Source organism: Rhipicephalus microplus, chromosome 4 (genome assembly GCF_043290135.1).
Source record: "Rhipicephalus microplus isolate Deutch F79 chromosome 4, USDA_Rmic, whole genome shotgun sequence".
Lineage (NCBI taxonomy): Eukaryota > Metazoa > Arthropoda > Arachnida > Ixodida > Ixodidae > Rhipicephalus > Rhipicephalus microplus.
Genome location: NC_134703.1, coordinates 30176348 through 30188473, shown reverse-complemented (window position 1 = coordinate 30188473; position 12126 = coordinate 30176348). Strand labels below are relative to the sequence as shown.

At 42.1% G+C, this 12126-nt stretch overlaps 1 protein-coding gene across 20 annotated transcripts in view; it reads right to left on the bottom strand.

Annotated features, from left to right (window-relative positions):
* Window positions 1–10875, bottom strand: part of LOC119171813 (dynein, cytoplasmic 1, intermediate chain 2a-like) — a 47206-nt gene extending 36331 nt beyond the window's left edge. For 9 of the 20 annotated variants that reach the window (XM_075892420.1, XM_075892422.1, XM_075892428.1 and 6 more), the window contains exons 1-6: window positions 10647–10874; window positions 10302–10386; window positions 10085–10220; window positions 9377–9483; window positions 5635–5658; window positions 2919–2939 (exon numbers count right to left, since the gene is read on the bottom strand). In XM_075892420.1, the coding sequence (XP_075748535.1) occupies window positions 2919–2939; window positions 5635–5658; window positions 9377–9483; window positions 10085–10220; window positions 10302–10386; window positions 10647–10760 (487 nt within the window). In that variant the 5' untranslated portion in view covers window positions 10761–10874. Of the gene's footprint in view, window positions 1–2918; window positions 2940–5634; window positions 5659–9376; window positions 9484–10084; window positions 10221–10301; window positions 10387–10646 lie in introns of all 20 variants that reach the window. The other 11 variants (XM_075892421.1, XM_075892429.1, XM_075892433.1 and 8 more) reach the window with 3 other exon arrangements.
* Between the last annotated feature and the right edge of the window lie 1251 nt (window positions 10876–12126).

The window sequence follows — 12126 nt, the reverse complement described above, 5'->3', positions numbered from 1 at the left end:
AAAAAGGGGGGGGGGGGGGGGGGCGAACAGCAAGGCATTTTTTTCCTCCCCATGTTCTGTTACCAACAAGCAAAAAACCAACGGTAACACTGAAATACTAACAGGACATCATAAATACTATTTGCTTTTACGCAGTTCGCCAAAGAGATGAGAATGAAATAGAAACGTTGCCATTCACCTATTTATAGCTCATGAAGCTATGAAAAAAAAAAAAAACCTGCAGATATCTTGTAAAGAGCTTTTAGTTGATGAATTAATCCTGGTCCAAAACCATCAGAAAATCTTTGTCACTTAAGCAGCTTTCCTTTGTGCGAAATCTGTATGGTCTTCTTCACTTCATGTGAAATAAAGCAGTTGAATTTTTTTCTGGGCTGCTACAGAAATAAATAAATAATTTACTGAATAGGCAGCCAGCTTAAAAGAGTAATACTGTGACTGGAAACAGTACCATGGCAGTATGAGTCATGACCAAACATTTTTTTTTTACCGACCATCTGTACAGAGGCATAACCATTACTAGCTTTCAGCAACAAGTCACTAAATTGGAATGCTGAAACACACAAGCACACATTCTAGGTAATGAATAATTTTTAACACAATCATAATTGTTATTCTCGGCCTAGTTTCCACATTTATTGAGGGGTGAATATCTATCCGAATGATGTCCAAGTTACTATTTCGTGCAAGCTGATTCCCTTTATCACTGTGAACTTATCAGTAATATTACTCTAACTCAGTGCCATTCTCAGTTTCTTTTGCCTTCTGATAATATTCATTCCAATGCTCTAACTGACCTCTGCCTGTCTGTTCTACACATCTGGTAGCCAGAGCAGGCCCCTTCAAGACAACATCAGTTTATATGACCAAATACAACAGTGTATGCTGAAGTGTTCACATCTCTGGATCACCCATGTTGCTCTAAAATCATGTTTTGTCTACTTTAAAACGAAGGCAACAGGTGTAGTTTGCTCAGCAGATGTCAGTTACAAGGGCTTATCAGTGCTGATGCATAAATAAGAATCAAATGCAGAACATTCTCAAAACAAACTACTGAACAAGTGTAAATCTTAATAGCACAGCATCAGAAAGCCATCTAATCAGTACAAGGGTACAGAAATGTTTATAGACACATTTACTTTTATCTGCAATCATACATTTCAGCTTAGCACACATGGTAAAAAATGAGAATGAAAAGAATAGGAGTAGTTTACTAGCCCAGGTGCCCAGCAAGGAACATTTTAGTGTTAAATGAGTAACCAATAAAAATGCAATCACATCCACCAGTTTGGTGGATTGTGTTTAGGTTTAACAATATCACTATGCATCTCACAACCACTTAGCTAGTTTTACAAGCAAGATCATTCAAAAAGCAACATCTCATACAAGCTTACTGAGCCATCAGATGAAGAGTCCACTAGTGTGTCCAGCAAGATGACAGCTACTGTTTACCTCTTCTAGTAGTGCATTAACTCATTGTTGAAGTATTGCAATTGGCCAATGGAGACATAGAAGCTGCAAAGTCATGTGGTATGCTGCTGCTTGTTGGAAAGACTAATGTTGCAGCATAGCAAGCAATCTAGTGAGCTAAACTGAGTGTCACTATGTGGCAGCGTCCTGCTCCCATGTGACCACATCCTTTGACGTGACGTCACAACAACTTAAGCTCCTGGAAAAATAACCTGACACCAGCTGCAGAAAAGCTTCTATGGCGTTCGGAGGCTCCGAAACATTTCTTCCATGATACACACATCTTCACATCACAAAAAGAATGGTAATGAGAAAACACCAAGGCAGTATACGCCTTGAAGGTAACACAAAAACCTGCCCCTCTCCCATTTTCCCTAATTTAAAAAATAAGCGATAAAAGATAATTCTGGAGGAGGCCATAATGGAGGGCTTTTTATTGTTAGTGGCCACCTAGAATTCTTTCGGGTGCATACAGGCATTTTCGTACCCAGCCTCCATGGAAACGCAGGGTCTGTGGCTGGGAATCAAAGCTGCAACTTTGTCTCAGCAGCAGAATACCATTACGAAAGCTGGCACGAAGGAAGGTAGCTGAAAATTTTCTGCAATTTCTTGAACACTTTCAGCAATTCTATAGCTAAGGCACAATGAAGAGATCTCGTAGCGAGCATTATTATAATGCCTACCAAATTTTTTGTCAATGCTACCGGTAGGACTGCAATTGCACTGGACACAGAGCTCATCGTCACACGGCCAGTGAAAGACACCATTAACGGTTTATATGACCAATTCGGTTAGATGACTTAGCTTCTGTCTTGCATACCACTGGTTTAATCATAACCACTGCAGGCACCCCTTCTCTGCAACTCGGGAGCAACCTGGGTAAAAATGATCTGTTCCCTCGCACCCCTGTGTTCTAATTTCTGGAAATGACAAATTTCCTGAAATATTCAGATTTCCCATGACTGCCAAATAAAACATGGTATTTTTGCACTGTTGCTGTACAGAGAAAGTTGTCAACACCTGCCTAGTTCAGCTTCTTATACCTTGGTAATGCACTGCGATCTTTATCAACCATATCAATTGGCTAAGCTAAGCATATAAATGACAAAAGGAGGGAGAATGAAGGCCAGGCCCAACAGGGAGCAGGCAGAAGTATAGAAGACTTGGAAATTAATACCATGCACATTATTAATTGGATTTAAGTTGTTCAATTGAAACAATGCAACTTTGCAAAGATGGCTCATGTTGCTAGCTCAATGTACAAACTGAGCAAAGGAGTCCATGCATGCTTGTGTGTAAAAACCGCAAGTGAGATGCATCATTTGCCATGGCACTGTTTGCAGCCAGGAATGTTTGCAAGCGGGATTTATATAGCCTCTCTGCATGAGAACCCCAGCACGCAGAAAACGCAAGACAACACAGCGGTGGGTTTAGAATAATGCAAGACTTACCATAGTAATCCAGTGGGTGAGCTTTGGGCAGAGAGAGAGGGAGAGAGAGGAAATAAAATTATACCACAGCTGTTCCAATCACTGCATTATGAAATGCATTCACTAGCTGAGAGTATAACTGCCATCTTTGAATGTAGCAAAGATACCATACGATGCAAAGCCACTGCTGATCCAGAAGATGCTCCAGAAACATGCTAAGGACACATCCTGGACTGACAGGTTTTGGAAATATAACTGCTAATGAGCCCTAAGTCTCCAAGCACTTACACAAAATGATCCTCAATTCAATAAGGTATTGTTTCAGGTACAACAACATGCAACAAAAGAGAACACATCTTCACAATGGACCAATAAAAAATTTAAGGCAAAGCACGCATTAAAAAACACAAGTTTTTCTAAAATTATGCAGTTTTTATTTTTATTTACTTTCACAAGTTTAATTTCTCTACTTCCCAACAAATAAACTGAACATTGTAATTGAACTCGAAGTAAGTTAAGTAGGTTAAACAGCTCAGATTGGCTACCGAAAACTAAAGAGTTCATTGTCTACAGTCCCCAAGAAATTCACCTGGCTGCTTGCCATTGCATTTCGCATGAGCAGTTCACTAAAGCCCCATGCTCAAAATAACTTGCAAGGCTCTATTAATGAAAGAAATCCCTCCAAAAACATATCTTTATTGCGTAAATAAGTTTCGACTTATCATTTTGAAATGCGTTTCTCAAAATCTATTTTTGGGAACTTCTCGAGTTTATACATCATGGTTTAGGTGCTTCTCACAGCCAAATCAAGACGAAAAAGTGAAGGGCGCAGTTATATTCTTTAAAACAGATATCCCATGCATAATTATTAAGAGCCTAAAGCAAGCAATGGGCTGAGGATTCCAAAAATTCTCACGTAACAATTTTTTTGTACATTGCTTATACGCACTTTCTTGGTAGTTATTTGGATTTTGCCGTTAACATGAAGCAATATGAGCCATTAATGGCTCGGCACCGTAAATGTTTCGTGGCATAACATGTTTGTACAAAATGAACTATATTTTACACATTGTCATGGCCAAAAATGAAAACTGTGCCACTTACTATAAAACTATACATATATTTGAAATCAGCATAAAAGCTTATATATACACCAAAAAAATTTAATCACCCTAGGCTACTTCCTATAAAACTATACATATATTTGAAATCAGCATAAAAGCTTATATATACACCAAAAAAATTTCATCACCCTAGGCTACAGGTTGACGAAACTTTTTTTTCCGACCTGCATCTCCCTCCCCTCAACACTAGTTAGTAGTACTGCAAGTCAAGCTTGTCTTGAAGTGGCTTGAGGAGCACATTAAGACAAGGGAGAGGCATGTACTCAGTTGTATGCACTTGTGACTCGTTCTGCTCTTTACTGGATATATTGACACAGTACATGCGCATAGCTGCACGAGGTTGACAACTTAGCCGGTCAGCCAAGCGTCACCATGCTATCATATCTTTCTTGTCCACGTCTTGAAATTATATGCACAACGAAGAAGAGAATTATTATTATCTGAGTTTTCATGAGACATAACCACAATATAATTATGAGGCACATCGTAGCAGGGGACTTAGGATTGATTTCGACCACCTGGTTTTCTTTGACATGCACTTAATTTCAACTATGCAAGAATTATGCATCTCACCCCCCATTGAAATACAGCCACAGAGGCTGAGAATCGAAGTTGCAATCAGGGGTTTAGCTCTGCAACCCCTCAGCATTCTAAGCTGCCGTTGAAGGTAAGCATACAAGAATCGAAATTGACCATGAGTGTGCATTTTTCTTGTTCATGTCTTCTCAGACCTTGTCATATATAGAACCTCGAAAGCACTGGACCTTTATCAGTATATGCACAAGTTACATTATCTTGATTAAACGTAATAAACTTGGATGTGGAAATCCTTCCGGTCATTTGCAAACTCTGCTAACACTTGCTCCTAAATATCACTCAGTCGGGCTAACCTTCTCACATAACCAAGAGCAAAAAATGCCGGGAACTTCACCATGCTATTGCTACTAAACACATGAGGTTATGCACCACATCTCACACTACAGAGCAAGAGCAAGCATTCTCATCTACAACTATTCTAAACAAATGTCATTTTCTCTTCATGTGTGAACTTACTCAAACACTTGTCCTAAGCTATACCAAAACCATTGACTATAAAATACTAATAGATAAACTTGGTAGAGGTTCTGTAGATGAATTATGCAATGCAACACAATGCAATGGGACATTTGATGCCAAAAAATTGAACAAAATGTGACAGTGATGACAGGAAGCAACAAGGTAATTCCCTCTGCTCCAAAATTTTCTGTACATCCTCCATGCACAATATGCAAAGGAGCCCAGAGGCAGATAAACAAGCTAACACGACTCAATCTAGCACAAGAGCACTGGAAAGACGCACAACTTGCGATTAGCTGCAACGAGAAAACCTGTCATAAAGCAAGCAACTAATCTACTTTTTTTTTTCGTAACTATAAATGTAGGTCGCACAAGTATGCGAATTTGGTTAACAATTTTACGCTACTGAGACCTAAAACATAGAATACAATGACAAAAAAAAATTCCTTTGCTCGCTTTTCCAACACACAGACAAAGTCGACCACAAGCAACCTCCACTTTCACAAGAACAAAACAATGCTGAGCAGCAATTAAGCAGAAAAAAAAAGCACTCATACCAGATTTTCCTGCTGGCTCTGATGCTGTGAATGAAAAAAAAATTCCAACCGGTACGCAAATCAAGAAGAAAGTATTATTGAATACAAAACGAAAATGAAACATTTGCGAGGTTGCTATGCCAATTCACATTTACATCTTTACGGCCAAGAAACTTTTTGCTTATTCAGACATCTGTTATATAATTAAAATCACAATTTACAGCTACCGACATCTACAGTAGTAAACAAAGATATCGTAAATTTTGTGCAAAAGGCTGCTTGTCTGTGCTTCCAGATATAGAGCTTGCTCTTTCACAGATGAGCACTTTTGAGGGCAGCAATGTAATGTTATTTCTTTTATTACTAGTTGCTATAGCCTCACTTTTTATGCAGTGTGCCTCATAGCAACAGTGCAAGAAATCGAACAAGACAGACAAATACGAAGACCATATTAACGAGAATTTTCGCTGGTGAATGTTGACATTTTTTTCTTTCTTTTTTTTTTCCCCTCTCTACTTGAATGATTTCCTTCCTTCCATGTCTTTCAGGTTCTTCTCCATGTTAGCTGTAAGCGCTACCCCATATTACGCTGTTAAAGAAGAAGTGGCTTCTTTCAACTGTTTGCACAGTCATCATCAGCAAGGTTAACACATACCCTCCGGAGCATGATTTCGTCTACTTGGTTGGTCACATTTGCGAGATAATACCTCGGTATGCTTGGATAGTATGTCGGCATGCGATGGTGACATCTCGGCAACAGAGCTCAAAGCTATGCGGTGCTACCGTCAATTCAACTGTTTGAGGACATGCTGCAGAGCATTCATGTCAAACTTGCTGATGACTGTAACTGCGCAAGCCTGTTGTCTCTACTGACCAAATGAGTAACAGTATCTCCAACTGATGTTTGCTTGCTGAACAATTGCATCCCCCCACCCCGTATGAGCACTTTCACTGCAATATATATATATATTATATGCTTGCTTGAAATCTGCAGTGCCATTGTTTACAGATGTTTACATTGTTTACAGATGCCCGAACAAATGTTCGGGCGCTGCTCAATGTAAACAATACTATTTCAGGCGATCAGCTACATGCAAAAGACCAGAAGAAAGTATGATAATAGAAGCTGAAGCTAGTGGCATTTATTTGAACCCAGTAATGATGAAGTCATATCCAAAACAGAAATAAACTTTTGTTATCTTAAATAATACTCGTTACCATATATTAATTGCCATGTTACCAATTATCAGTAATTACCATTACCATATCCAATGAAGAAATGACGGGTTTACCACTGCACTGCCACGCAGACACGGCAGTATGTGGTAAGATGGCAGCGGAAAAAACACAAAGCTCGGTGTAGACAGGAAGCTTAGAACAGAGAGACTTAATGTGAAAGTATGGGCCACAGCAGAGCAACAAACCTTTCCGGGTCTTGAAAAAGTGCCCGTGCTCTCTAGGTGAGGATGTTAAAGAGCCTTCGGGCAGCGTTAAAGAAAAAAAGGAAGAAGGAAAAAGAGCAGAGAAAACATTGCGTGTGTTTATAAGAGCACATGCCATGTACACAGTGCACAAGCAATGCTAAAGAGTGGCGTCCTAATGCATATTTTACGTTCTTTTCAGCTGTGGGTGCGAAAATGCACTCAACTCTTCACTGGCTTCTCTGAAACTGTTGTTGGGTATATGCCTTCATATGCACTGCAGTCATGTCCGCTCAAAGAGCAAAGGTCATTTTCTGTCAGCGTCAGAGAAGCTAGACTAGGTCCATTTTCTTCTTCAAATATCACATCTTAGTAATTAACACTGACCATCGTTTACAATTGTAAACAAGCACCATTAAGCCATGAACGCTGGCAGTGCAGGGGGATATTTGCAGTGGACAGCGAAACTATTGCAGACACTGTCCTCATACCATTGTCGAGTGTGCTGGCCCAATACTCGGCAGCTCACCCACTTGGCGTCTAAACCTAACGCTTCGTCAGATGACCAAGTGCAGTGCTTTCTGTGGCAGCACCCATTTTCAGTGCAACTGCGTGATGTGAGAGTATGCTAAGCTTATTTGGTGTTTCTTTACCAGTTCTCCAGCCATACACACATTAAGTCAATAAATGCAAGAAGGAATGTGTGGCAATAATATTACATAAATTTTAGTTGAAAGAATAGGAAAGAATGCCAACATAATTGTTTTCTGTAGTTTCACACATGGTGCTCTGTCTTTCATAACTAGAAAAAAAAATGAGCCTAGCAGTGTTTTTTTGATGCTGGCAAGGAACAAGCAATAAACAGGAAAAGGTACGACGTCCACACAACACTTGTGAGTAGTGCAAGCAGCCCTTTTAATGATCTCTCTACAGTTCAGACCGCTTGTGGTACACAAGATAATGTCAACAAAAGCTCGCGATACACAAGAGGGCTCAAGAACGACACTGAACAAGAGCAACTTGTTCAAGTAGTGAGGCACGAAACATAGAAAGACAGTGTGCTAGCTTAACACCAGAAAGCTCCATATATATGAAGTGTGTCTGAGAATGACACTTTCTATGATGTGATTATTCATTAATTAAACAATCTACAGCTAGAGACGTTGTACTGGAGTGGCAAGTGGTGTGTGGAAAGCAGTGCTTGGAACCTAAAGCATGTTAGAGAGAAGAAATCTCTAAAAATGCAATATTGCAAGAAATGAACATGAAGAAAAAAGGGCTGGAAGTGATCTGTGCTCGAAAGTAGGATTATAACTATGTTTTAACTATTTCTAGAACTATTCTGACAGAGAAAAAAAGGACATCATGAAAGAAAAGGCGGTAGAGGATAATGCTGAACGTAAAGTGATTGCAAGAGCCAGGAGATAGTGACTGGGCAGAAGATATCGCAGTCTTTTGCCCATAGTGCTGATTTTTGACACTCATGAGCAGTGCCTTCTTGAGCTTTGTGAATGTATACAGAGGGGCCTGAAGTCTGACTTGAGAACAAAACGTGAAAGGCTGCAGTAAAAAACATCAGGACGGATTGGCTGACTAGATAGGAAGTAGTTGTACAATGACATTCTCGCATGAGAGAAACGTTGGTATGCTTTCTCTGCTAGGCAGGTATTTTCAGGAATAATAGCATATTAGGTGGGCAAGTAATGTGAACAAACTTTAGGTTGTAAGTTAATAGTTACTGCATGTCAAATAACAAGATGTGTAAAATAACGGTCTTGAACCAAAATTTTAAGCTACAAATAACCACTTTTGTCATCTAGCCAAGGCTATATTAGGCAAAAAGTAAACGTGAAGAAAAATGCACCCCTCAAAATGCAGCCTTGCCAAGCTATGGTAATACTACTAGGTAATACGAGAGCTGCACAGGTGTTTGCTGCATTGTGATGGGGAAGAGCATGCTTTCAGGTGCCCACACTGTGCAGCTGGACATGCCAAAGATATGATGGAGCACTAGAAGAATGGCCACATCAGTTTTGCATGAAGAAAGAAAAAACAAAAGTGGTGTAAAAAAAAGAAGGCAATGGAGACATTTTTTTTTTGTTGCAGAGTTTGTGAAATGGTTTCATGATTAAATAAACGAAGGACTCTGTTTATGGCGCCATTCTCAAATCATGCGCTCAAGCAAGCTGCTGGAATTGTAAAATACAGAGCTGCAAAAACAGACCTAAAAGAAGAAATTAGTAGCAGGTATAAAAAAACAAACAGGCCAAAGCAAGCAAAGAAAAACAAGAGAGAGAGAGATAGGTTGCAGGTAAATGAGTATTCAAATAAATGATACTCACCATCCTTTTCACCCGATGGGGCTGTCTGTGTCTGCTTGTTGTACGTGACGTTCTCTCTGGGTGGTATGTTGGTCTGGTGCACCGTACAGATGCTCAGCTTAGATTTTCTGTCAGAAATTAAACGTTGAAATGCACATGAAAAAACCTCGTTTGTTAAAAAATTCAAGCATTTTACTGCATTCAAGTCACGGAAAATAAAACTTTTCCTTATGGTGCGGAAACAACGAAGAGGGGGGGGGGGGGAAAGAAAACAAATCAAGAATGGCCAAATGGTCAAGCTTTCACTGATAAATAGAGGTTTAGTTTGCAACTGTCCTGTGTCTTGAAATAAGCCCATTAGCACATGAACGGTCATAAGAAGATATGAAAACGGGAACCTTCCATGTATCTATGTAAACATGAGGAAGTATTATGTTATAGAAACACGTGGGATCGCATAATTAAATATGAACATTAAGCAACATACCAAGGAACACATACACTACCGATTACATTAGGATCGAAATGAAACAAGTGGAAGATGGCGCAAATCGTAAGGGAAAAACCTTAATGCCGAGCTATTTACAATCAATTTCCAAATGCTGCTGGACACAGCGCTCCGCAGTGATCAGCTGCGCTAACCAACCTATGAAACTGGAATTTTTGCCAGATCGTTCAAAGTGATGTCGCTGTCACAGCCACTGGCCCCTAGTGCAAAACCACACTCACTTCTGAACCTTGGCCGGTGCCTGCTGCTGCTGAGGTTCCTGTTGCGTCGGCAGAGACTGGTGGTCGAGGCTGGACGCAGTGCTGCCCGCGTTCGGCGAGCCAGTGGGCGGCGTCGACACGCTGCTCACGCTCAAATCTGGAAAAACGGAACCGCACGGGCTTGACACGGGCGCGCAGCAAGCGGCCACAGATCGACAAATGTTCGGGCGCTGCTCACCTCGCGTCAACGTTATTCCCAACGACGATAACAATTCATCCGGGTCGATGGCATGGTCCGATCTCGATTTCGATCCGTCGTCAACCTGCGAAACAAGACCATCCGCGGAAATGAAACAACAACTGAGTGACGACGGAGTCGGGCGAAGGTGCGGCGGCGGCAATTGCAGATGTCAATCATGCCGATGCCCGGCACGCGAGTCGTTTCGCTCTCCCAGCCAGCAACGCGCATTGCGAGGTGTCGTTAAATGTACCGACTCGCTGCCTGCGGGGCCCACCTTCACTGAGGCATGTTTTTGGGCAGCCCCAGCAGATGATCAGAGACGGGAGAAAACCCACGGCTTACGTCATTCAACCTGCTGTCTTTCTTCTCCTTTTCCTCCTTTTTCTTAAGCCGTTCCATGCGTAGTTGCTCCAATTTCTGGCGTTTCCGTTCCAACTCCGCTCTTCTGGCCTCCATCGTGGGTGGCTCGTGGTGAAATCGGTGTTGTAGAGTTTCGGCCCCCGGAGCCCTAACACCGAAAACACCCAAAAGCTGGGAGCTATCCTTCCGCCAGGCCACGCCAGCTTGGACTGGTGAAAAACTGCTACTTAAAGTGAGGGCGCTGCAAGCTAGACATGTTTGCAGGCTCACTTGCATTTTAATTATATGATTTAAACATTTAAAATTACTCTAACAAACAACATCGAACTTATTCAAATGCTGTTTGTAAAGTTATTTAATTTTAAAAGTTGCACCATTAGCGGACTTTGGTTGCACTGATGTTGTTAGCGATGTGCCGGGAGGTTCGAATTGCTTTGCGCTCCCGCTACCGCTGTGGTTCTGTGCGAGGTAATTACCCTTGCTCCAGTAAACGATTAATTGTCACCTGCTGCGAGGAACATGTAACAGGTGAGCCTTAAACTTAGCGACTTCATTGCATGCATACCTATTACATGTAGCTTCCGCTTCTTCGATCCTCCTTGCCTACCATTAACATTTTACACTATATATGTATATATTTTGCTCGAGTTGTCTGTACGTTTGCCCTCACCCTTTCGAGCACCATAGTAACTCATTTTCGTTGTAAGGGACTTCACTGCAAATTAGTCTTAATGACAGTTGTGAGAATACGAGGAAGATGAAGCGTAAAGAATGCCTCGAGATCGTTAACCGACCGCACGCCAGAAGAAGCACGAGCACTGAACGAGCAACATTGCCTAGGAGCTGCTTAATTGCTTCATAATGCACCAAGAAGCTTCATCCAGTGATCACAAGAACTCGACATTACGGAAGAGCTCCAAGACGCGACATCAACGCTCCAAAAAGGGGCGGAGGGTTTCGGACTACCGGACGCCGCCATCGGTCTTACCAAGGCAGCCACCACCCTCGCAGCCCTCGAAGCCTTCTCAGGAGTCGCGGACCAGCAGTGCTGTGAAGCAGACTAGGTTGTCGCATCATAGGTCCCGGGTGGCACGGGCACCATCGCAGTCGTCGGTGTGGCCAACGGTGCAGTCTCAATCACAGGTACCTGCAGCCCCCACATCGTCGACCGTGTCCTCTTCGGTGTTGCCACCGCCGCTTGCGTCCGCGTCGGCGTCAATGGCTGCAGTTGGGCCATCACCTCTGCCCCCGTCCACGAGCGTCTTTGCTCCCGCACACTCAGAGCCCGCAGCCCTCACTTCGCTTCCAGCGCCTCGAACGCTGCGGGCTTCGGTGTATCCGAAGCAGTTGATCCCTTCAGCGTCTGAAGCGTTACCGCGTCAGCAAGTACCACCCGCGAACTCGCAGGGCGCCGAACGTACACTGGAAATGGGGGCCTCGTACCCATCGGCTGTGACACGAA